Source organism: Protopterus annectens, chromosome 10.part0 (assembly GCF_019279795.1).
Source record: "Protopterus annectens isolate FY-2018-M chromosome 10.part0, PAN1.0, whole genome shotgun sequence".
In the NCBI taxonomy this organism is placed as follows: Eukaryota; Metazoa; Chordata; order Ceratodontiformes; family Protopteridae; genus Protopterus; species Protopterus annectens.
Genome location: NC_056744.1, coordinates 153,859,125 through 153,881,726, shown reverse-complemented (window position 1 = coordinate 153,881,726; position 22,602 = coordinate 153,859,125). Strand labels below are relative to the sequence as shown.

At 43.9% G+C, this 22,602-nt stretch overlaps 1 protein-coding gene across 1 annotated transcript in view; it reads right to left on the bottom strand.

Moving 5' to 3' along the window:
- Positions 1–22,602, bottom strand: part of PRKAR1A (protein kinase cAMP-dependent type I regulatory subunit alpha) — a 1,144,729-nt gene that overhangs the window by 258,971 nt on the left and 863,156 nt on the right. Inside the window, exon 12 of the mRNA XM_044085123.1 lies at positions 6,145–6,155. Within this exon, the coding sequence (XP_043941058.1) occupies positions 6,145–6,155 (11 nt within the window). The remainder of the gene's footprint in view (positions 1–6,144; positions 6,156–22,602) is intronic.

The following is a 22,602-nucleotide window of genomic DNA, read 5'->3' as shown; positions in this document are numbered from 1 at the left end:
AGACAAAGGTTGTGACTATCTTTATGTGGAATCTGCCTTCCACAGCTACACTTGCCCTTTCTGGATGACATGAACAGCAGCAAATGTCAGTAGCAATAAAATAAATCCCCAACAGGCTACTTATCTGAAGCTGGCAGCAATATACATGAAACCAGACTGCATACCGTACGCAAGAGGCAACCTTCCTAATGGCAGGGAAAATGTTTTGAGGATGGTACGTGCAGACATCCCTTTTAGGGCTGACATTGTTAGAGCCTATGTGCAACATCCCATGTACTGGCAGTGGCTGCAAGCTTTTGTATACAGGCCGCCGGGTCGATGGGTGGAATACAACCCATATGTAAAGAATATTGCAACACTGAATAGAAGGACATCTTATATGAGACTCAATGCATAGAACCCAAACAGTGACTCATTGATAAGATTGGTGATGGTGTTCTGTTCCAAGAAAGTGCAGCTCCAAGATATGTCAGATGTTGACATATCGGCAGGCAGATTTAAGATTGGGTGAGTTACAGCAAAAGCTCCAAGTACGGCATACAGTAATCGATGCACCAGCAATATTCTAATCATGGCATTAACAAAGAAGATATAATAAAAATGTTTATCTGACAGACATGTTTTATCATACTTATTTGACTTGTACAAAATGGTAACAGCCACATTTTCAAAAATGCAGCACCTACAAAATACCCAGACAATCTCCAATATGGATGTATCTGGGAGGCCTATAAGGGAAATATATCAAACAAGGGTACATCTTTAAAGAAATTTATAAAAATATTTGGTATGGAAGATGTGAATTTGGTAAAAGGAGCTCACAGATAATTTTCATATTTCTCAAGGTACAAAAACTGGGCTAGACTAGATAGAAAAAAGAAGTTATGTACTCACCATAACGTTCCATCTGTGATCGTCATTTTCTTTCATCCTCACTGAATGGGTTTGCATCAGACCATTGGATCCAACTGCTACTTTCAGCAGATTCTAGGATCCGAATCTTGAGTTCCTCCCTTACCCATAATGCCCCTGACCAATACAACACCTCAGATCGAGTTTGCTGCTATTTATATATATATATATATATATATATATATATATATATATATATATATATATATATATATATATAATGATTACTATACTATGTCAGTAAAGTGCTAGATGAAAGATCAAGGGCTGAAACAGGAACTATGGTTCCTAACCTCTTTTCTGCCAGCTCTTTCTTAGGTTTAAGGATAGAGGAATAATGAGAGGGAAGTTGAGGAAGAATGAAAATGAACACCACAGATGGAACGTTATGGTGACTACACAACTTCTTTATCGGATATTGTCATTTTCATTCATTCCTCAACGAATGGGACAGAGTCCCCCAGCTACAGTAACCCTGGGTGGCTCATGGAAGGATGTCCTGAAGCACTGCAAAACCAAAGGCAACTCTATTTCTAAAAATGATGTCCAATTTGTAATGCACAATAAAAAGTATGAATATTAGACCAAGGGGCAGTTGTACAATTATTGTCAGTAGAGGCTCTAGCCCAAAAGGCTGCAGAAGTAAACACTGACCTGATTGAATGTGCCTTCACTTGTTTAGGTAAGGGAATACCTTTCAAGGAGCAAATTAAAGGAATGCAATATGTTATCCACTTAGCCAGGGTATCTTTAGAAATTGGTCTTCCCTTCTTACAATAGAAAAGGAAACAAATAGCTGTTCAGATTTTCTGAATGTTTTGGCTCTGTCCAAAAATGCAATTGTCTATGTACAGCAAGAAGATGAAGGGTGTATTATTTTCAAATTTAGGGAAAAAACTGGCAAGTTGATATCCTGGTTGATATTGGTTTCGGAGACAACTTTTGATAAGAAACAAGGAATTGTGCGCAACGCAATTATCTTTGTGAAAAATCAGATATGGTAGTTTAGAAGAAAGCACTGTGAGTTCAGACACCTGTCTTGCAGAAGTTACATCTATCAAACAGAGTTTTCCAAGGAAAAAAAAAAGTGAGGTCCACCTTAGCTGATGGCTCAAAAGGAGAGGGTACTAAGGCTTGTAGAACCATGGTGAAGTCCCAAGGTGGAGTGAGGTCTTTTATTGGATATCTAAGTAAAAAAAAGTACTCCTAAGGAACGCTTTACACAATTTACATGATGCCAAAGAAGCATATGACAAATCTGAGATGGCTGCCAGTTGAAGTTTGATAGTAGAAAAATTTGCTCCGTCCTGGAAAATTGAAGCAAGGAAGTCTAGAACTGCTAAAACTGGAGTAGTGAAGTGGTATAATTGTTTCTGACTAGCTCACACAGTGAATCTTTTTCATTTACTCTTGTAAACTATTCTAGTAGAGACTTTATGAGAAGAGACCAAGGATTTCTCGAACTGGAGAGGAAAGCCTGCAATGTCTAGCCATCATTGGAATTGGAGAAACCATGCAGTCAATTTGAGGCCTGCAATATCTGAGCAAGTCTGGACTGGGAGCCAGAGGATCAAGAGTACAAGGAGGACATATTGAGACCAAAGGCAGGGAAACTACACCTGTCAAGACTAGAAGGGAGCAATGAATATTACTCTGCTCTTAACTGAAGTGCTTTCTGAAGAAATTTGGGGATGAGAGGTAGAGGGGGGGGGGGGTAAGCATAAAGGAAAAGTACAGTTTTGTACCTACCATAAATGTAGATGTCCGAACTGGATAGCATCTGCAGTCATAACAGCTGGGTTGTCCTGAAAGTCGGTCGGGCTCGGCTGATGCTGTCTTTTGACCCAGCGTCATCTCTGTTGGTCCTAAAAAGCACCAGCCGACGCCATTTTCCTCAGTGTTTCTTGCCCCAGATGCCAGAAGCCCTCTAGGAAGGCTAAAATTTTTGGATAGAATGCCAATGTTTCCAAAAAGGTATAGGTAAACACAAAAACAAGCATGTATGTACATATATACAAACATGACTGCACATGCAATCCAGTTCGGACATCTACATTTATGGTACGTACAAGACTGTACTATCTCCTTCATGGAGGCATCTGCAGTCGAATACCATAGCCAACTAGGGGAGGAGGATAAAGAAAGATTATGGTGTGTTTAGGATCCCTTGCAGTACAGCAGTGGCAAACCCTGCTCGGGATCTGGAATATAGAGGCAAATTATAATGCTTGGCAAATGTATGCAATAATGTCTTGAAGGCTGTGGTAGTGGCTGTTGCCCTTGTAGAATGAGGTCTTATGTTCTGTGGAATTGGTTTTCCATGGAAGGAGTAACAGAATCGAATGCAATTTCCTATCCATTTGGAGATTGTCTGTTTGGAAATAGCTCTTCCTTCCCTTCCTGTTGCATAGGCTACAAAAAGTTGGTCAGTCTTTCTGTTGCTTTTGGTTCTGTCCAAGTAGTAGCGTAGCTGTCTATGTACATCCAAGGTATGCAATATTCTTGTGGATTGCCTGGTTTAAGGACACCCTGGATACCACTTTATGCATAAAAGTTGGATTAGTCCTCATGGACACTCTATCTTGGTGGAAGATTAGGAAGGGTTGCACTGCCATTAAGGCCTGTAGTTCTGAAACCCTCCTTGCTGAAGTAATTGCCAGTAGGAAAGCAGTTCAAGACAGGTATTTTAGGTCTGCTGTTGCTGCTGGTTCAAAGGGTGAAAGTGTCAACGTTTAAGTCCCAAGTTGGCAATGGTGGTTTCCTTGGAGGTTTTACATTCTTGATTCCTCTGAGAAACTGTCTGAGCAAAGGGTGTGAAAAGACAGGTGGATCAAAACTGTATTCTGCTGAAATAGCTGATGCATGTATCTTGATGGAGGAGTAGGACAGGCCTGAATAGAAGAATATTAGGCATATCTATGTTTGACACATCTTTAGAACTCCAAGTGACAAACCTTTTCCATTAGTTCCTTCTTGTTGAAGGTCTTTCAAGAATAATGTCTTTAACTCTTTGGGATAGTTCTTGATTAGCTGCTGCTATGTGATGTTCCATCAGTCAGTTATAACGTTTTCAGGTTTGGATGCATGGTGCTGTAGTTGTTCTGAGTTAGCATCAAGGGCATCAGTGGTATTGGCCACATATTGTTTACCAGTGTTGTCTTGGCCAGTTTGGAGCTATCAGGATTATCCTTGGCTGTTCCTCCTTGATTTTAATAATACTTTGTGTATCAAGGAAAAGGTGGGAATGCATATGCTGTTAGGCCTTTCCAGCTGAAGGAGAAAGAGTCCACTTTCCATGCTAATGGGTGGAATGTCCTTGTGCAAGAGTCATTCCCCATTTCTTTGTGATGGTCTTGAACGGATGTGGTTCTGCTTAATATGTCTGCTAGAGTATTTTCTTTTCCTGGTACAAATATTGCCTGTAGCTGGATGTTGTAGCTGAGTGCCAGGGTCCACAGTTCCAAAGTCAGTCTGCATAGTGTTTGTTGATGTACCACATGACTGTGGTGTTGTCTGTCCAGGTTGATGTGCAGGTGTAGTTGATCCTGGGTGATCCTTGCAGCGTTTGTCTCTGTTGTGATGTTCTGGCTTGCTTGACCTCTGAAAAGGAAGACCTGGATTTGACTGGCATGCCTGAGCCCACCATAGGAACTCCTGTTTTATGCATGGAATAGGCTGTGCCTGTGCTGGGACCATAAATTCCTTAGGTACCAAGTTTTCTCATATGAAGTCTGGCAAATGGGACCAAAATTATGCATGATGCCATGAGCTGTTAACTTGTTCAGTTTTGTTAGTGAGTTCTTTTAATGCCATTTGTCTTACTGTGTCCAATCGCCTCCCAAGAAAGTCCTTGTCTGGGATGGTATCACCCTTCACTTTTGTAAATTGACTGTGTATACCAGTGCTTGTAGCAAGTGAATGACCCTTTGTAACTCTGTTGTCATCTTACTTTAGGTATGGGTAAATTTGAATTCCTTACTGATGCCAGGCATTTTGTGAATACTTAGATAAGCCAAAGGGGAATGCAGAGAATTGATAATGCTGTGATCCAGCAAGAAATGTGAGGTATCTTCTGCAGCAGGTATGCCTCCTTGAGATCTAGAGTTACTCTCCAACTTTTTCCTTTCTTGGAACTAGGAATAGTCTGGCTCTGCTGTTGGTACTTTTTCCACAGCTCTCATGTTTGTTAACTCCATTATCGAGCTTCTGCTTTTGATTTGGAGGTTTGGGGCATTCCTCTTTGACTGGTAAAGTGTGGAAGTGGAATCGGTAACCTTGATCTATGGTCTGTAAAATCCACTTGTCTTTTGTTATGTGGTGCCAGTTCTTTGAAAATAAAGTTAACTTAGAGGAGCTGCTATTTGTTCCGTCACTGTGGCTGTGCTGTTGTAGTGGCAGTGGTTGTGTCTGAGCCTCTGTTGTTACCTTGCCACTGAGGCACCACCTCTAGATTGGTTTTATTCCTGCCTTTTGAAATCTTGTGGAGTCTGGAAAGGACCAATTTTGGCAGGCCAGTTCCTGCAACATGATCCGTAGAGGGTGCTCCTTTAGCCATGAACCTGTTGTTGTTTATTACCATCTCTAATACATATTTTCTTGTCAAGAGATTCATCAGTGTTTAGTTTTTAGTTAACTGATCAAGCATAAACTCTTGGTATTGTATCATGTGAAATTGACAGTTTAAAGCTCTAGCTGAGAGAGTAGCTGAAGAAAGGTGGTGATGAGTATCTGCACCTAAAATAAATCTGGTTTGTTTGGGGGGGGGGGCAGTGAATCTGGAGCAGAGCAGACATCATTAGAAAGGTTCTAAGTCTTTTTCTGGAATCTGAAAAATCTTGTTGCTGCCATTGGAAATGCTAAAGGAGAATTCTTCTGGAGGAGAAGCAGCTGGAATTGATTCTTCAGCATCAGAATCGAATCATCAGAGAGGATGGCTCAGGGGGCTCTGCCCTAGTCTCTTCTCTGGGGGCAATGGTGTCTGATAAGTCAGCAGTTCAGAAAAAAAACTGAGAGGTCGGTTCAATAGCAGGGCCTCAGCTGCAGAGATAGATTCGCTATCAGTTTCGGTTTCAGCGCAGATCGGTTTTACGAGTTTTTTTGCAAATTCAAGTTTTGTTGGTAGCGGCGGACCTTTCGTGTATCTTCCGTTCTTGGCTTTTGAGAGAGGGCAGTCGAGCGACGTAATCTCGCCGTCGACACCGAAAAACAAAAAAAAAAAACTGAAGCAAAAACGACACCCCAGCCTAAGCGTTTCGTCGGTTGCGAAGAGCTACACAGAACAACAGGCTGCTACGTGATGGGCTGGGCCTAAACAAGGCAGACAGTAAGAGTGGAAATCTTTATGAGGTATTTGTTTCCCACAGGTTAAACAATTATTAACTTTCTTCGGCACCGCGCAAGAAAGACTGAGGAAAATGGCGGCTGATGCTTTTATACCCGAGGACCAACAGAGATGGACGGGGTCAGGCGACATCAGCCGGACTTTGACTGAAGGGCTGCCTGACGACAGGACAACCCAGCTGTTATGACTGCAGATGCATCCATGAAGGACATCCAGAGGGTCAAACATGGACTACAGCATCTCTTAGGAACTGTCCCTGAGGAGGGATAAGGGCAAAGAAAGCACAGTTGTGTACACTTACCATAAATGTAGATGCTCGAGTGCATTAACTGTTGCAGTCATTACATTTGGGTTATCTGTCTACAGGTAGCCCTCAGCCAGTCTGAATATCAAAGTCTTGGGTCCTGCGTCGGACGCTCTCCCTTCTTCCATGACGTCAGGTAGTCAGGGGTATAAAACATGCAGCCGATGCCATTACATCAGTTTTTCTTGCCCCAAATGTCAGGTGCCCCCCCAAATGGGGAGCAAAATACATAAACAATTTTTAAACACAAAAATATATACCACCAAACAAAAGCAAATACACCAAAAAGACTTAAGTGTAGAAAAATATAGGAGGCATAGTAAGAAAAAAAACAGGGGGCTGGATGGAGGGTAACCAGGACTGCAACAGTGAATACACTTGAACATCTACATTTATGGTAAGTGTACACAACTGTACTATGTTCTTTGTGTTTCACTGTTGCAGTCATTACATTTGGGTAAATTCCCAAAGCTGAGGTTGGGAGGGTGGATTTATACAGTATTAGGGCCGGCTATAAGGCCCTGCAAAACAGCAGTGGCAAAGTCAGCTCTGGATTTAGAGAAAATTGGTAAGTGATAGTGCTTGGTGAAAGTATGAACTGAACTCCAGGTAGCAGCTTGTAGACTATCCCTGGTAGGAACACCTCTGAGAAAGGCTATAGAAGTAGATGCAGCCCTGGTGGAATGGGATCTGATCCCCTGGGGGATAGGTTTTCCACGGTGCTTATAGCATAAATTAATGCAATGGCTTATCCATTTGGAAATGGTTTGTTTTGAAATAGCATTTCCCTCTGCCACTGCACAAATGCTACCAGCAGTTGTTCAGATTTTCTTCGAGATTTAGTCCTGTCCAAGTAAAATCTAAGTTGTCTGTGCACATCCAATGAATGCAGAATCCGCTCCACTTTTTTCTGTGGATTGGGAAAGAAAGTTGGCAAATGAATGGACTGATTAAGAGCCACACTGGATACCACCTTGGGCATGAAGGATGGGTTGGTCCCGAGTGACACCCTGTCCGCATGAAAGATGATGAAAGGCTCCACTGCCATAAGGGCCTGTAATTCAGAAATCCTTCTAGCTGAAGTGATTGCTAAAATGAAGGCTGTTTTGCAGGAAAGGAATTTTAAGTCTGCAGGAGGAGCTGGCTCGAAAGGAGGTAGAGTGAGTTTTTCCAATACAAAGTTAAGGTCCCAGGCAGGGGTTGGAGCTCTCCTGGGTGGCCTTACGTTTTTGGCCCCTCTGAGATACTGCTTTAAGAGAGGATGAAAGAAGAGGGGAGGTTCTGTGTTGTAATGAGCTGAAATGGCTGAGGCATGGATTTTTATGGAAGAAAAAGATAGGCCCTTGTGAAGCATCTCAGTTGAGTATTTCAAAATCTGAGGCAAATTGGGCACTGCTGTGGTCATCCCTTGAGATTGATTCCAGGCACAGAATCTTTTCCATTTGCCAGCATAAGATTTTCTTGTACTAGGGCTTCTCGCCTTCAAAATGACATCCATCACAGGTTTGCTGAGGGATGCTAAGGGAGAATTAAGTCATTAGCCAAGCTGCAAGATTCAATGTTTGGAGCGGAGAATTTGGTTGTTCGGCTGAGACAGTAAGGAAGGTGTCCGAGGCAGGAGCCATGGAGAAAGTTGTGACAGACTGTGTAGGAGTGGGTACCAGTGTTGGCGAGGCCAGTCTGGAGCAAGCAAAATCATCTTTGGTTTGTCCTATTTGACTTTTAGTAGAACTTTAGAGAGCAAAGGCAGAGGGGGAAAAGCATAGGCTGATAGGTTTTCCCAGCTGAAGGACAGAGCATCCACTTTCCAGGCTTTTTTGTGAGGAGTTCTTGTGCAAAATTTGTCCAACTGGTACTTCTGGGGTGAGGCAAAGAGATTATGTCTAGGCTCCCCCATTTGTGTGTCAACATGTTGAAAATCTGTAGTTCCAGTTTCCATTTGTGCGGGTCCATGAGATTTCTGCTTAGATCGCCTGCCAAAATATTCAGCTTTCCTGGCAGAAATTGGGCTTGTAGTTGTACTTTATAGCTCAAGGCCGTGTTCCACAATGTCATGGCTTGTTTGCAGAGGGGGTAGGAATGTGTATACCCCTGCTTGTTTATGTACCACGTAACTGTGGTGTTGTCCGTCTTTACCATTAGTTGCCCTGGATGAAGGTAGTCCTTGAAGGCTGTCAGTGCTTTCTGTACAGCTAGCATTTCTTTTTGATTGATATAAAGGTGCATTTGATTTGAGCTCCATTTGTCCTGAATGCACTTCCCTGCCAGATGAGCATAGTGTGATGAGTCGGTAGTTAGGGTTTGGGCGGCAGGGGGTGGTGTGAATGGCAGTCCCTTGTTTTGGTGGCAGGCCTCTGCCCACCAAAGGAACTCTAGTAGCAGGCAAGGTATGATAGGAATCATTGTTTACAGGTTGCGAGAATGTTGACTCCATAAACTTAAGTACCACTGAAGTTTCCTCATATGCAGTCTTGCATACAGAATTAAAAGAATGCAGGAGGCCATGAACCCCATGGCTTGCAGTATTTGCCTTGCTGATAGCAGGGTTTTTGTGGCCACCTGTTTGAAGTAAGTCACCAACTGAATTTGCTTTTCTGGCGCAAGGTAAGCCACCTGGGCATTTGTATTCAAGCTTGCACCCAGGAATGTTATATTTTGAGAGAGTACTAGTTGCGATTTCTTTTCGTTTATGGTGTACCCGAGACAAGTTAGAAAGTACAGTTGTGTACACTTACCATAAATGTAGATCTTCCAGTGTATTCACTGTTGCAGTCATTACATTTGGGTAATCCTGCTGGCAGGTTGCCCTCAGTCGGCTTGAATTCCAAAGTCTTGGGTCCTGCGTTGGTTGCTGTCGCCCCTTCCCTGACGTCAGGTCGTCAGGGGTATAAAAGATGCAGCCAACGCCATTTTCTTCAGTTTTTCTTGCCCCAGATGTCAAGTGCCCTCTAAAGGGTAGCCAAAATTTTTTTATATATATATATATATATATATATATATATATATATATATATATATATATATATATATATATATATATGTATATATATATGTGTGTGTGTGTGAAACATACATGCACCAATATAAACTTTACCTTCATCTACAAGCAAATACACCACATAGGTTGTATAGATCAGAGAAGGAAAGATAAGTTACAGCAGAAATAAGGGGGATGGTGTGTGGGTAAACCTGGACTGCAACAGTGAATACACTTGAACATCTATGTTTATGTTAAGTGTACACAACTGCACTATGTTCTTCGTGTTTCACTGTTGCAGTCATTACATTTGGGTAGAGTCCCAAAGCTATGGTTGGGAGGCTGGAGCTTTAGGAGTGGCTATGAGGCCCTGCAGAAAGTACAGTTGTGTACCTACCATAAATGTAGATGATAGAGTGGATTCACTGTTGCAGTCATTACACTTGGGTTATCCTGCTGGCAGGCGACCCGCAGTCGGCCCGAGTTCCAAAGTCTTGGCCTTTCGTCCGTTGCTGTCGCCTCTTCCCTGACGTCAGTGCGCCAGGGGTATAAAAGATGCAACAGATGCCATTTTCTTCAGTTTTTCTTGCCCCAGATGTCAGGTGCCCCCAGATAGGAAGGCTGGAAAGATAAAATTATGCCAAAAAATATGCATATATAACTATAAACATTTCCTTCATCTACAAGCAAATACACCACATAGGTAGTATAAAGATGAGAAGTACAGAAAAGTCCCAGCAATGAAAAAAGGGGGATGGTGGGTAACCTGGACTGCAACAGTGAATACACTCGAACATCTACATTTATGGAAGGTACACAACTGTACTATGTTCATCGTGTTTCACTGTTGCAGTCATTACACTTGGGTAGAATCCCAAGTCTGAGGTTGGGTGGCTGAGTCTAAATTGGATTTGGAGAGGCTAACAAGCCCTGCAGAACTGCAGTGGGATTTAGAGTAGAGAGGTAAGTGGTAGTGCTTGGAGAAAGTGTGCACTGAGCTCCAGGTTGCAGATTCTAAAATGTCTTTTGTTGGTACTCCTCTGTGGAAAGCTGCTGAAGTGGCTGCTGCTCTGGTAGAATGAGGCCCAATACCCTTAGGCACTGATTTGCCATGTTGTGCATAACAGAAGTGGATGCAGTGCCCTATCCATTTCGAGATAGTCTGCTTTGTAATAGGCTTTCCTTGTGATCCTACAGCATATGTTACAAACAGTTGCTCAGTTTTTCTGAAAGCTTTTGTTTTATCCAAACAGAAATGTAGCTGTCTGTGTATATCCAAAGCGTGCAGAAGTCTCTCCCCTTTATTCTGGGGATTTGGGTAAAAAGTAGGTAAATGAATGGTTTGGTTTAAGGCCACATTGGAGACCACCTTTGGCATGAATGTTGGGTTTGTTCTAAGAGACACCCTGTCCTGATGAAAACTGAGGAAAGGTTCCACAGCCATTAATGCCCGTAACTCTGAGACTCTTCTTGCAGAAGTTATTGCTAGGAGCAGAGCAGTTTTCCATGACAAGAATTTTAGATCACCTGTGCTGGCTGGTTCAAAAGGAGGCAGTGTGAGTTTTTCTAAAACAAAATTGAGGTCCCAAGTAGGGACTGGTGCTCTTATATTTTTTGCCCCCTGAGGTACTGTCATAGTAGAGGATGTGAAAAAATAGGAGGTTCCGTATTGTAATGAGCTGAAAAGGCAGAGGCATGGATTTTAATGGATGAGAAAGATGAGCCTTTGCCCAACATCTCAGTTAGGTATTGTAAAATCGAGGTATATTAGGGACAAGTGGTTCGAGCTCTTGTGCCTGGTTCCAAGCACAGAATCTTTTCCATTTTTCTGCATAAGATTTCCTAGTGCTGGGCCTCCTAGCTTCTAGAATGACATCCATAACAGCTTTAGAGAGAGGTGCAGTCTGAGTGGCTACATTATCTGCCATGCTGCTAGGTTTAAGGTTCTGAGTTGACTGTGCAGAATCTGATTGTCTTGTTGTGTCAGAAGATGAGGCATTTGAGGTAGAAGCCAAGCTGGGCCTTGAGACAAATTCTTTAGGATTGGGAACCAGTGCTGGCGTGCCCAGTCTGGTGCAATCAGGATCATTCTTGGTCTTTCTTTTCTGACTTTTAGTAACACCTTGGTGAGAAGAGGCATCGGAGGGAAGGCATAGACCGTCAGGCCTTTCTAGCTGAATGAAAGAGCATCCACTTTCCATGCTTGAGAGTGATAAGTTCTTGTGCAAAATTTCTATATTTGGTAATTGTGAGGGGAGGCAAAGATCTATGCCTGGGCGTCCCCATTCCTTGTTATCATGCTGAATACTTGTGGATTGAGCTTCCATTCGTGAGGATCCATGAGATTTCTGCTTAGTTCGTCTGCCAGTGTGTTTTTTGTTCCTGGCAGGAATTGTGCCTGCAGATGTACTTGATAGGTTAGTGCTGTGTTCCACAAAGTCATGGCTTGTCTGCATAGGGGGTAAGAATGTGTGCCCCCTTGCTTATGTACCACATAACTGTGATATTGTCCGTCTTTATTAATAGTTGTCCTGGATGTATTAGGTCCTTGAATGCTGTCAGGGCATTCTGCACGGCTAGCATCTCTTTGATTGATATGAAGATGCATTTGGTCCTTGGTCCACGTGCCCTGAATACATTTTCCTGCCATAAGTGCCCCCCCAGGCATAATCTGATGCATCTGTTGTTATTGGCTGCCTGGCTGTGGGTAAAGTGAAAGGCTGTCCCTTGTTGTGGTGACAGGCTTGGGCCCACTATCGAAACTCCTGTTGAAGGCAGGGAATTAAGGTTATGATTGTCTCCAGGCTGTGACAATGCTGAGTCCCAAAACTTTTTAGGTACCATTGTAGTTTCCTCATATGCAGTTTTGCATATGGAATTAGTAGAATGCAGGATGCCATGAACCCCAGGGCCTGCAGAATTTTTCTTGCAGGGAGCTGGGTTTTTGTTGCCATCATTTGAAAGTAATGAGTCAGTTGCCTTCGTTTGTCTGGTGTGAGATAAGCCACCTGGGCAGTTGTATTTAAGCTTGCACCCAGGAATATTATCTCTTGAGAGGGCACTAGTTTTGATTTCTTTTTGTTTACGGTGTACCCTAGAAAAATTAGCAATCTTTTTACAAACGCCAGATGCTTTAGAAGAATGTCCTTGCTCTCTGCTTGAATAAGGCAGTCGTCCAAGTAGGGATATTATCTGAATTCCTTTCTGTCTGCAAAAGGCAATTACTGGTGCCAGGCATTTTGTGAAGACCCTGGGCACAGTAGATAAGCCAAAGGGCAGTGCAGAGAATTGGTAATGCATTGAGCCTGCTATGAATCTGAGGTATCTTCTGCAAGACTAATTGGGACATGCAGGTATGCCTCCTTGAGGTCCAAAGTAACTAGCCAAGCTTTTTTGCCCAGCATGGGCAGAAGTTGCTGTAGTGTTAACATTTTGAATTTTGGAACATCAAAGAAAGTATTTAGGATTGACAGGTCCAGTATTGGTCTCCAGGCTTTGTCCTTTCTGGGTACTAAGAAAAGTCTTGAGTAAAATCCTTGTCTCTGTTCTTGCTGTGGAACTTTCTGAATAGCTCCCATGTCCATAAGAGCAGCAATCTGTTTTGGTGCCTCTGCCCATTGGTTTTGTGGCAGGTCCGGCATACCTTTTAGTTTTGGAAGTGTGTGGAAGTGGAACCTGTAACCCTGAGAAAATATTCAGCACCCATTGGCCCTGGGTGATCATGTGCCAATTTTATGAGAAAAGTGCTAGCTTCCCCCCTAGGGGTGCTGTCAAGAGGTAAGTGCTTGGCATTTGCAGAGGGAAGTCATTGTGACTGCTTCCTATAAGGTTGTGATTTGTCTTCTCCTTTGGGGGCAGAAGCACCCCATTGCTTAGGTCTGTAGGAGCCTTTGGGCTGTGATCTGCCTCTTGGGCGTCTGTATCTGCCTCTTTGTGGCCTGACACTGGAAAGGACCAATTTTTTGAAGGCCAGTTTCTGCTGACTCTAGGTGGTTGAACCTGTAAGAAATCTTTCACTGTCTGCAGTGACTTTGCCTTATCCTCCATTTTCTTTACACTAAACAAAGTATTATGCTGTAATGGAGCATCCAATAATTTTACTTTAACATGGTCAGGTAAATTTTGTTCTTTCAACCAAGCATGCCTTCGAATAACAGAGCCTGTAATTGCGGCTCTACAAGAAGCTTCTAATGAATCAAAACCACACTGCAGAGTATGCTTTCCCATTTGTTCAATTGCATGCAATAAATCCTGCATTTCTTTACTGTCAGAACCTTCTGTATTTGAAATAATTTTCTGCTTTAACAAAGACATGAGGTACTGTTGGTATTTAAGCACGTGAAACTGACAGTTTAAAGCTCTTACAGCTAAAGTAGCAGAAGTGTAAACTTTTTCCCCCATCTGTCCAGAGCTCTGAAATCCCTATCAGAGGGGACAGGATTTTTAGCAGTAGAAGCCTTAACCCCTTTTGGACCCTGGGAAATTGTTTCTGGGTCTGCAGCGGGGTTTTTGTAAAGAAATTTATGAGAGTCAGGGACTCTGTAAGTACCTATCTGGCTTGACTGGTGCAGGGGGTAAAGAATCAGGAGACAGACTGGATTCAGAAAATACATCATCAACAATATCAAGCACAGGGGGGATAGCCAGAGGACTGTGCTGAGGCAATAAAAGGAAGCCTCTGAGCCTTTTCTTGGATTCAGAATAATCCTGGCTCTCCCAATGGAAATGCTCCCTCAAGGTGTGCAGGGTTTCCCCAAATGAATAATCCTCAGGTGGAGAGGCTGAAGGTGTGGACTCTTCTGCATCAGAGTCCTCATAGGGAGGGAGAGAGCATCCCAGATCAGAAGAGGAATCAGAGGAAATGGAAACCTGGTCAGAGGAGTCATAATCAGTATCCTGCCTAGGCCTTTTGTTGGGGGGGATGGGAACCCCTGATTAAAGTAATTAGGTCTTCGGCCATTTTAAGCATCTGTTTCTTTGGCATGGATGATTGCTCTGGAGAATGCTGAACTTGTTTGCTTGTCTTTAATGGTGTTTTTGACTTTGCCTTTGCTGCTGTAGTGGGCTTAATTGTAAGCTGTGAAGGTCTGAAAACGCCCTCAGAAGCCGATGCCTGCTCAGCGGCTCCAGACCCAGCTGAGGGTATAGTTTCCGTAGGCCCAATACCTTGAGTTTCCACAGGCCTAAGTGTCTCCACGTGGCTGTCGGTTACAGCCTGTGACTCTGAGGTAGCGGGTGTCAGGGGCTGCGAAAGCGCCTCACTGAGAACCGGCCAACTGGCCTAGAAGAGGCTTTGTCGTCTGTTTTGGACCTCGGATGCCTGTCCTTTTCTTTGTCTCTGCATTTTTTATAAACTGTGGTCGTCGGTTGTTCCGACGGCATTATGTAGTTAAATCTTCGGCCAAAATAATGTAGAGCAAGATCAAACCGACGTTTAATAGTTCGTTTATTGAATCTAGCACAAAACTGACAACTAGTAACGTTGTGGTCAGGGCATAGGCAAGGAATACAGTTAAGAGTGAAAGTCCTTATGAGGTATTTGCTTCCCACAAGAAATACAATTATTAACTTTTACTGACATCGGTCAGGAGCAAGAAAAAGTTTCCCCAATGGGGTACTTAGCTTTATTGAATACTTCAGTTCTGAAATTCATTTTTGAAAATCTCAGGAGTCTGACGACCGGCACTTGCGAACTGCTTTTGCTTTGGGCACCGCGCGGCAAGAAAGACTGAAGAAAATGGCGTTGATTGCATCTTTTATACCCCTGGCGCACTGACTTCAGGGAAGAGGTGACAGCAATCGACGCCGGACCAAGACTTTGGAACTCGGGCCGACTGCGGGCCGCCTGCCAGCAGGATAACCCAAGTGTAATGACTGCAACAGTGAAACACGATGAACATCTGCAGTGGCAAAGCCTGCCCTTGATTTAGAATAAAGTGTCAGATGATAATGCTTTGTAAAGGTGTGCACTGAACTCCAAGTAGCCGCCTCTAAAATGTCTTTAGTTGGTACTCCCCTGAGAAAGGCTGCTGAAGTGGCTGCAGCTCTGGTTGAATGTGGCCTAATGCCCTTAGGCACTGGCTTGCCATGTTGTGAATAGCAGAAACGAATGTAATGGCCTATCCACTTTGAAAGAGTCTGCTTGGAGATGGCCTTTCCTTGTGATCCCTCAGCATATGCCACTAGTAATTGCTCTGTCTTCCTGAAAACTTTAGTTTTGTCCAAATAGAATCTAAGCTGTCTGTGTACGTCCAAAGAACGCAGAATTCCCTCCCCCTTGTTCTGTGGATTTGGATAGAAATCTATGGTTAATTTATGGTTGCTGTATTTTGTGCTGTTGGTGTTCGTTTATAAATTAAAATTACTATCCAGTTTATTATATATTTTTTGAAGCGTGGTTTGTGGAGGATATACCTTTATTGTACCGACCAGTGGATTGTGTGTTTTTTCGTTCAAAAGGGAAGTGAATATTCCTGATCAGAAGAGGAATCAGAAGAAACAGAAACCTGATCTGAAGATTCACAGTCCGTCTCTTGCGTAGGCCTTTAATCAGGAGGGGGATGGGAACCCCTGAACAAGGTAATCAAGTCTTCGGCCATTTTGAGCATCTGTTTTTTGGGCATGGAGGCCTGTCCATGAGGCTCGAGTTTGTTTCTTTGTCTTTGAAGGTGCTTTAGTCTTTGCCTTTGAAGCTGAAGTTGGTTTAATGTATAGATGTTTAGGCCTGAATACACCCTCAGAAGCCGGCGCCTGCTCAGCGGCTCCAGACCCATCTGAGGGAATAGTGTCCGAGGCTCCAATACCTCGAGTTTCCAGCGGCATAGCTGACTCCACGTGAGAGTCAGTAGCGCCTGCGACTCTAAAGTAGCGGGTGTCAGGGGCTGCAAAAGCACATCACTGAGAACCGACGACTGGCTTAGGAGAAGCTTCGTCGTTGGTTTTGGGCCTCGGTTGTCTTATCTTTTTCTTTGCGTTTTTTGTGAACTCCGGTAGCCAGATGGCTATCCGATGACATTTTACAATTAAATCTGCGCCCAAAATAGTTTATTGCAAAATCATACAGACGCTTAATAGCGCGCTGGTTAAATCTAGCACAAAACCAACAACTTGAAACGTCGTGGTCAGGGCCTAGGCAAGGAATACAGTAAGAATGAAAGTCCTTATGAGGTATTTGCTGTCCACAAGAAATACAATTAACTTTTTCTGACATCGGTCTGGAGCAAGAAAAAAGTTTCCCCAACGGGGTACTTAGCTTTAATGAAGACTTCGGATCTGAAACTCGAACACAAAAATCTCAGGAGTCGGCTGACCGGCACTTGCGAACTGCTTCTGCTTCGGGCACTGTGCCGTAAGAAAGACCGAAGAAAATGGCATCGGCTGCATCTTTTATACCCCTTGACGACCTGACGTCAGGGAAGGGGCGACAGCAACCGATGCAGGACCCAAGACTTTGGAATTCAGGCCGACTGAGGGCAGCCTGCCAGCAGGATTACCCAAATGTAATGACTGCAACACTGAAACATGAAGAACATCCCTTTTTACAAACGCCACATGTTTTAGAAGAATGGCCTTGTTTTCTGCCTGAATTAGACAATCATACAGCTATGGATATACTTGAAAATTTCTTTGCCTGCAAAATGCAATTACTGGAGCCAGGCACTTTGTAAAGACCCTGGGCACAGTAGATAAGCCAAAGGGCAGTGCACAGAACTGAAGATGCAAAAAGCCTGCTTTGAAGCGGAGGTATCTTCTGCAAGATTCCCTGATTGGGATATGCAGGTAAGCCTCTTTTAGATCTAGAGTTGCCAACCAGGCACCTTTGCCTAGCATAGGAAGCAAAGTACAATTTTGTACCTACCATAAATGTAGATGTTCGAGTGCTAATAAAGCTGCAGTCATAACAGATGGGTTCTCCTGCCATCAGGCGGGTCCTCGGTCGGCCGAATTCCAAAGTCTAGGCGTTGGTTGTCGTTGCTTTCTTTCCTGACATCAGTGCGACAGGGGTATATAAGACACAGCCGACGCCATTTTCTTCAGTCTTTCTTACCCCAGATGTCAGGTGCCCCCAGAAGGAAGGCAAAAAAAAAAAATATATATATATATATATATATATATATATATATATATATATATATATATATAATCATGCATTGCAATATAATCAAAAACCAGTAGTTGCAAGCAAATACACCATAGAAGGATAACCCAATCAAGTTGTGAGATGAGGAGTTAGCCACTAGGTCTGTACCAGAGGGAAGGAGGGAAACCTGGACTGCAGCTGTATTAGCACTCTAACATCTACATTTATGGTAGGTACAAAACTGTACTATGTTCATCGTGCATACAGCTACAGTCATAACAGATGGGTAGAATCCCAAAGCTACGCACAGGGTGGTAGGCACTAGGTGGAACTGGGAGGAGCCAGAATGCCCTGCAACACAGCAGTGGCAAAGCCTGCTCTAGTTTTGGAGTATAAAGGAAGGTGGTAGTGTTTAGTGAAGGTATGCACAGAACTCCAAGTGGCTGCCTCCAAAATATCTTTGGTAGGGACTCCTCTGAGGAAGGCTGCAGAGGTAGCTGTGGCCCTTGTGGAGTGGGGTCTGATGCCTGCAGGTACAGATTTACCATGAAAGGAGTAACAAAACCGTATGCAGTGGCCTATCCATTTTGAAATAGTCTGTTTGGAAATTGGCTTCCCTTGAGCTCCTACAGCATAGGACACAAAGAGTTGTTCTGATTTCCTGAAAGGCTTTGTTCTGTCCAAATAGTAACGCAGCTGTCTATGGATGTCTAAGGAATGTAGCAGCCTTTCCCCTTTGTTTTGAGGATTGGGGTAAAAGGTAGGTAAGTGTATGGCCTGATTTAAAGCTACCCTGGATACTACCTTAGGCATAAATGACGGGTTGGTTCATAGGGAAACCCTGTCCTGATGGAAGATGAGAAAGGGCTGCACAGCCATGAGGGCTTAGTTCGAAACCCTCGAGCTGAGGTAATGGCCAGAAGGAAAGCTGTTTTCCAGGACAAATATTGCAAATCTGTTGAGGCAGCTGGTTCAAAGGGAGGCAATGTTAGTTTTTCTAGAATGTAATTAAGATCCCAGGCTGGAATTGGTCGTTTCCTTGGAGGTCTTATATTCTTAGCCCCTCTGAGGAACTGTCTTAAGAGTGGGTGGGAGAATAATGGTGGATCAGTGTTGTATTCAGCAGAAATGGCTGAGGCATGGATTTTGATGGAGGAAAATGAAAGTCCACTGTTCAACAGCTCAGCTAGATACTGTAATATCTGAGGTAAATTCAGTTTTCTAGGATCCTGGCCTTTTTTCTCATTCCAAGTGCAAAAACGTTTCCATTTTGCGGAGTAAGCCTTTCTAGTAGATGGCCTTCTGGCCTCCAAAATGACATCCTGCACCTGCTTGGAGAGTAGGGTCTGTTGTGGTGTTAAGGAATTTTCCATGCAGCCAGATTGAGTGTTTTCAACTGACTGTGAAGAGTTTTGTAGCTGTGCTGAGTCAGTAGAAGAGGCATTAGAGGTAGAGTCCAGGGAGGAGAATGTGTTAGGCTCCTCAGGAGTGGGTACCAGTGTTGTCCTGGCCAGTCTGGAGCGATCAGTATCATCTTCTTCTGAGACTGTACAGCAAATAAATCATCTTCGGTCTGTCTGCTCTTGCTTTCAAGAGCACCTTGGGCAGAAGAGGCAAAGGTGGGAAGGCGTAAACTGTCCGTGCTGCCCAACTGAAAGAAAGGGCGTCCACTCTCCAGGCCTTTGAATGGAATGTCCTTGAGCAGAATTTTGTCAATTGATGATTCCTGTGGGAGGCAAAGAGATCTATGTCTGGCCTTCCCCATGCTTGGTTTATCTTTGTAAACACTTGAGGATGCAACTTCCATCCGTGCGGGTCTGTCATATTTCTGCTTAGATTGTCTGCCAGCGTGTTTTCCAAACCTGGCAGGTACTGTGCTTGAAGTTCGATTTGCCATTCCAGAGCCAAGTTCCAAAGTGACATGGCCAGCCTGCACAGGGGGTATGAATGTGTTCCTCCTTGTTTGTTTATGTACCACATTACTGTGGTGTTTTCTGTTCTTATCAATAATTGCCCTGGATGCAGGAGGTCCTTGAAAGCTGTAATTGCATTAATCACTGCTAGCATTTCCTTTTGATTGATGTGAAGGTGCTTTTCCTTTTGGGACCATTTGCCCTGAATGCACCTGTCTGTCATGTGTGCCCCCCAGGCGTAGTCTGAAGCGTCTGTTGTGATGACTTGATTTGCTTGAGGCTTGCAGAATGGTAGACCTGTTTGTTTGGCATGCTTGGGCCCACCATAGAAATTCCTTTTGCAAACATGGGATTAGTGGTATTATTGTTTCCAAACTGTGGCTGTGTTGAGACCATAGGTTTTTTAGGTACCATTGAAGTTTCCTCATATGCAACTTTGCACATGGGATTAGCAGAATGCAAGATGCCATGAAGCTCAGAGCCTGCAGGATTTTCCTTGCAGTTAGACTGGTTCAATTTGCTAGTATTTTGAAGTACTGAGTTAGTTGCCCCTGTTTTTCTGGCGTAAGATAGGCCATCTGGGTGTTTGTGTCCAAGTTGGCACCCAGGAAAATTATTTTCTGAGATGGTGTTAGCCTGGATTTCTCTTTGTTGACTGTGTATCCCAGATAATTCAATAACCGTGTTACATAAGCCAGATGTTCCAGAAGTATGTGTTTGCTGTCTGCTTGGATCAGGCAATCGTCCAAATAAGGGTAAATTTGTATCCCTTGAAGTCTGCAGTAGGCAATTACTGATGCCAGGCATTTCGTGAATACTCTGGGCGCAGTAGATAAGCCAAAGGGCAATGCAGAGAATTGATAGTGGATTGAACCTGCAAGAAATCTGAGGTATCTTCTGCAGTTTTGTCTGATTGGGACATGCAGGTATGCCTCCTTGAGGTCCAATGTTACCAGCCAAGACTCCTTGCCCAGCATGGGAAGAAGCTGCTGTAAGGTGAGCATCTTGAATTTTGGTATGAGTAGAAACATGTTTAGGATGGATAAGTCCAAAATGGGTCTCCAATCGGTTCCCTTCCTTGGTACCAGGAATAGTCTGGAATAAAAACCTTGACCTTGTTCGTGAGTAGGTACCTCTTGAATAGCTTTCATGTCCATGAGCTTTGAAATTTGTATTTGAGCCTCTGCCCTTTGATTGTGTGGCAGGTTCGGCATGCCTCTCATTTTTGGAAGTGTGTGAAAATGAAATCTGTAGCCTCTGTTTATAATGTCCAGGATCCATTTGTCTGTTGTGATAATAAGCCATTTTTTTGAAAATAATGTCAGTTTTCCTCCCAAGGGTGCTGCCAGCTGAGACTTGCTTGGCATGCAAAGGGGAAAGTCATTGGGTTTGTTTCCTGTATTGTTGTGCACTGTCTTCGCCACCTCTTGGCGCTGGAGTTTGCCATTGTCTGCCTCTATATGATCCTTGAGATTGTCCTCTGCCCCTTGAGCACCCGTATCTACCTCTTTGGGGCTTGTCCGTGGCTGGAAAGGACCAGTTTTTTGAAGGCCAATTTCTGCTAAAACGTGGTGGTTGTACCTGTAGAAAGGCTTTGACAGTTTGCATAGATTTAGCTTTTTCTTCCATTTTCCGTAGTATCTCCTCAGCATTAGTACCAAATAATACATCCTTTTGTAAAGGAGCATCTAGAAGTTTAGCTTTAACATGATCAGGCAAGGTTTGTTCCCTAAGCAAGGCATGTCTACGAATGACTGATCCTGTAACAGCAGCTCTACTTGAGGCCTCTAGAGCATCATAGCCGCATTGTAATGTGTGTTTACCCACTTGTTCTGCACCATGCATCATATCCTGTAACTCCTTCAAATCTTGTTGTTCAGGTTGCGACATTTTATTCCTTAATTGTGATAACAGAAACTGCTGATATTTAAGCATATGGAACTGACAATTTAAGGCCCTCATGGCAAGGGTGGCCGAGGTATATACCTTTTTTCCTCACCTTTCTAAGGATCTAGACTCTCTTTCGGAAGGTAATGTGTTCTTAGCAGTAGAGGCCTTCATTCCCTTGGGGCCTTGAGAAATGGTTTCAGGGTCAGCATTATGGCTTTTGTAAAGAAATTGGTGTGAGTTAGGAACTCTGTAGTACCTATCATGCTTGACTGGGGCAGGAGGCAGGGAATCTGGATTAAGGCAAGCCTCCGAGTAAACATCATCAAGTATGTCCAGGACAGGAGGGATCGCCAGAGGTCTCCCTAAGTCTTTTCTTGGAATCTGAAAAATCTTGGCCTTCCCAATGGAAGTGTTCCCTCAAGGTATGCAAGGTTTCCCCGAAAGAAAAATCCTGTGGGGGAGATACAGAAGGAATGGACTGCTCTGCATCAGAATCTTCAAAGGGAGAGTACGAGTGCTCCTCTTCATCAGAATGTTCTGAAATAATGGAGCCCTGGTCAAAAGAGGGAAAATCTTCCTCCACTCTGGGTCTCTTGTCCGGAGGGGGTTGGGAACCCTGATAAGAGTAATTAAATCCTCAGCCATTGAGCATCTGCTTTTTAGGCATGGGGCCTGGAGATGGGCCCTGTGCAACAGGCCTCTTGGGATGCATGGCTGATTTGGATTTAGTAAAGGCCTTAATGGAAAAGGAAGATGAGGGTCTTAAGACACCATGGGTGGAAGTGGACCTGTCCACATTAAGAGGCTCAACACTCACAGTGGCTTCGGTAGCTGTAGTCAGGGTATGGGCCGAGGTACCTGCGGTCTCGGTTACAGAAGACACTGCCAGAGAAGTGTCGTCGGTAGTCAGGGGCTGCGTAGGCGCCTCGCTGAGAACCTGACCACGTGTAGCCGGTTTTGGCGTGGTGTCGGAGGCCGCGGACCTCGCGTGTCGGTCTTTGTCCTTGCGTTTTTTGGACAAAACGGTAGTCGGAGTCTCCGACGGCATTTTATAATCAAAAGCTTTACCAAAAGTGCTGGGCGAACTCCGCCCGACGCTTAACAGTGCGTTTATTGAAAGTAGCACAAAAGCGACAGCCCAAGACGTCGTGGTCTGGGCCTAAACAAGGTATACAGAGGGAATGG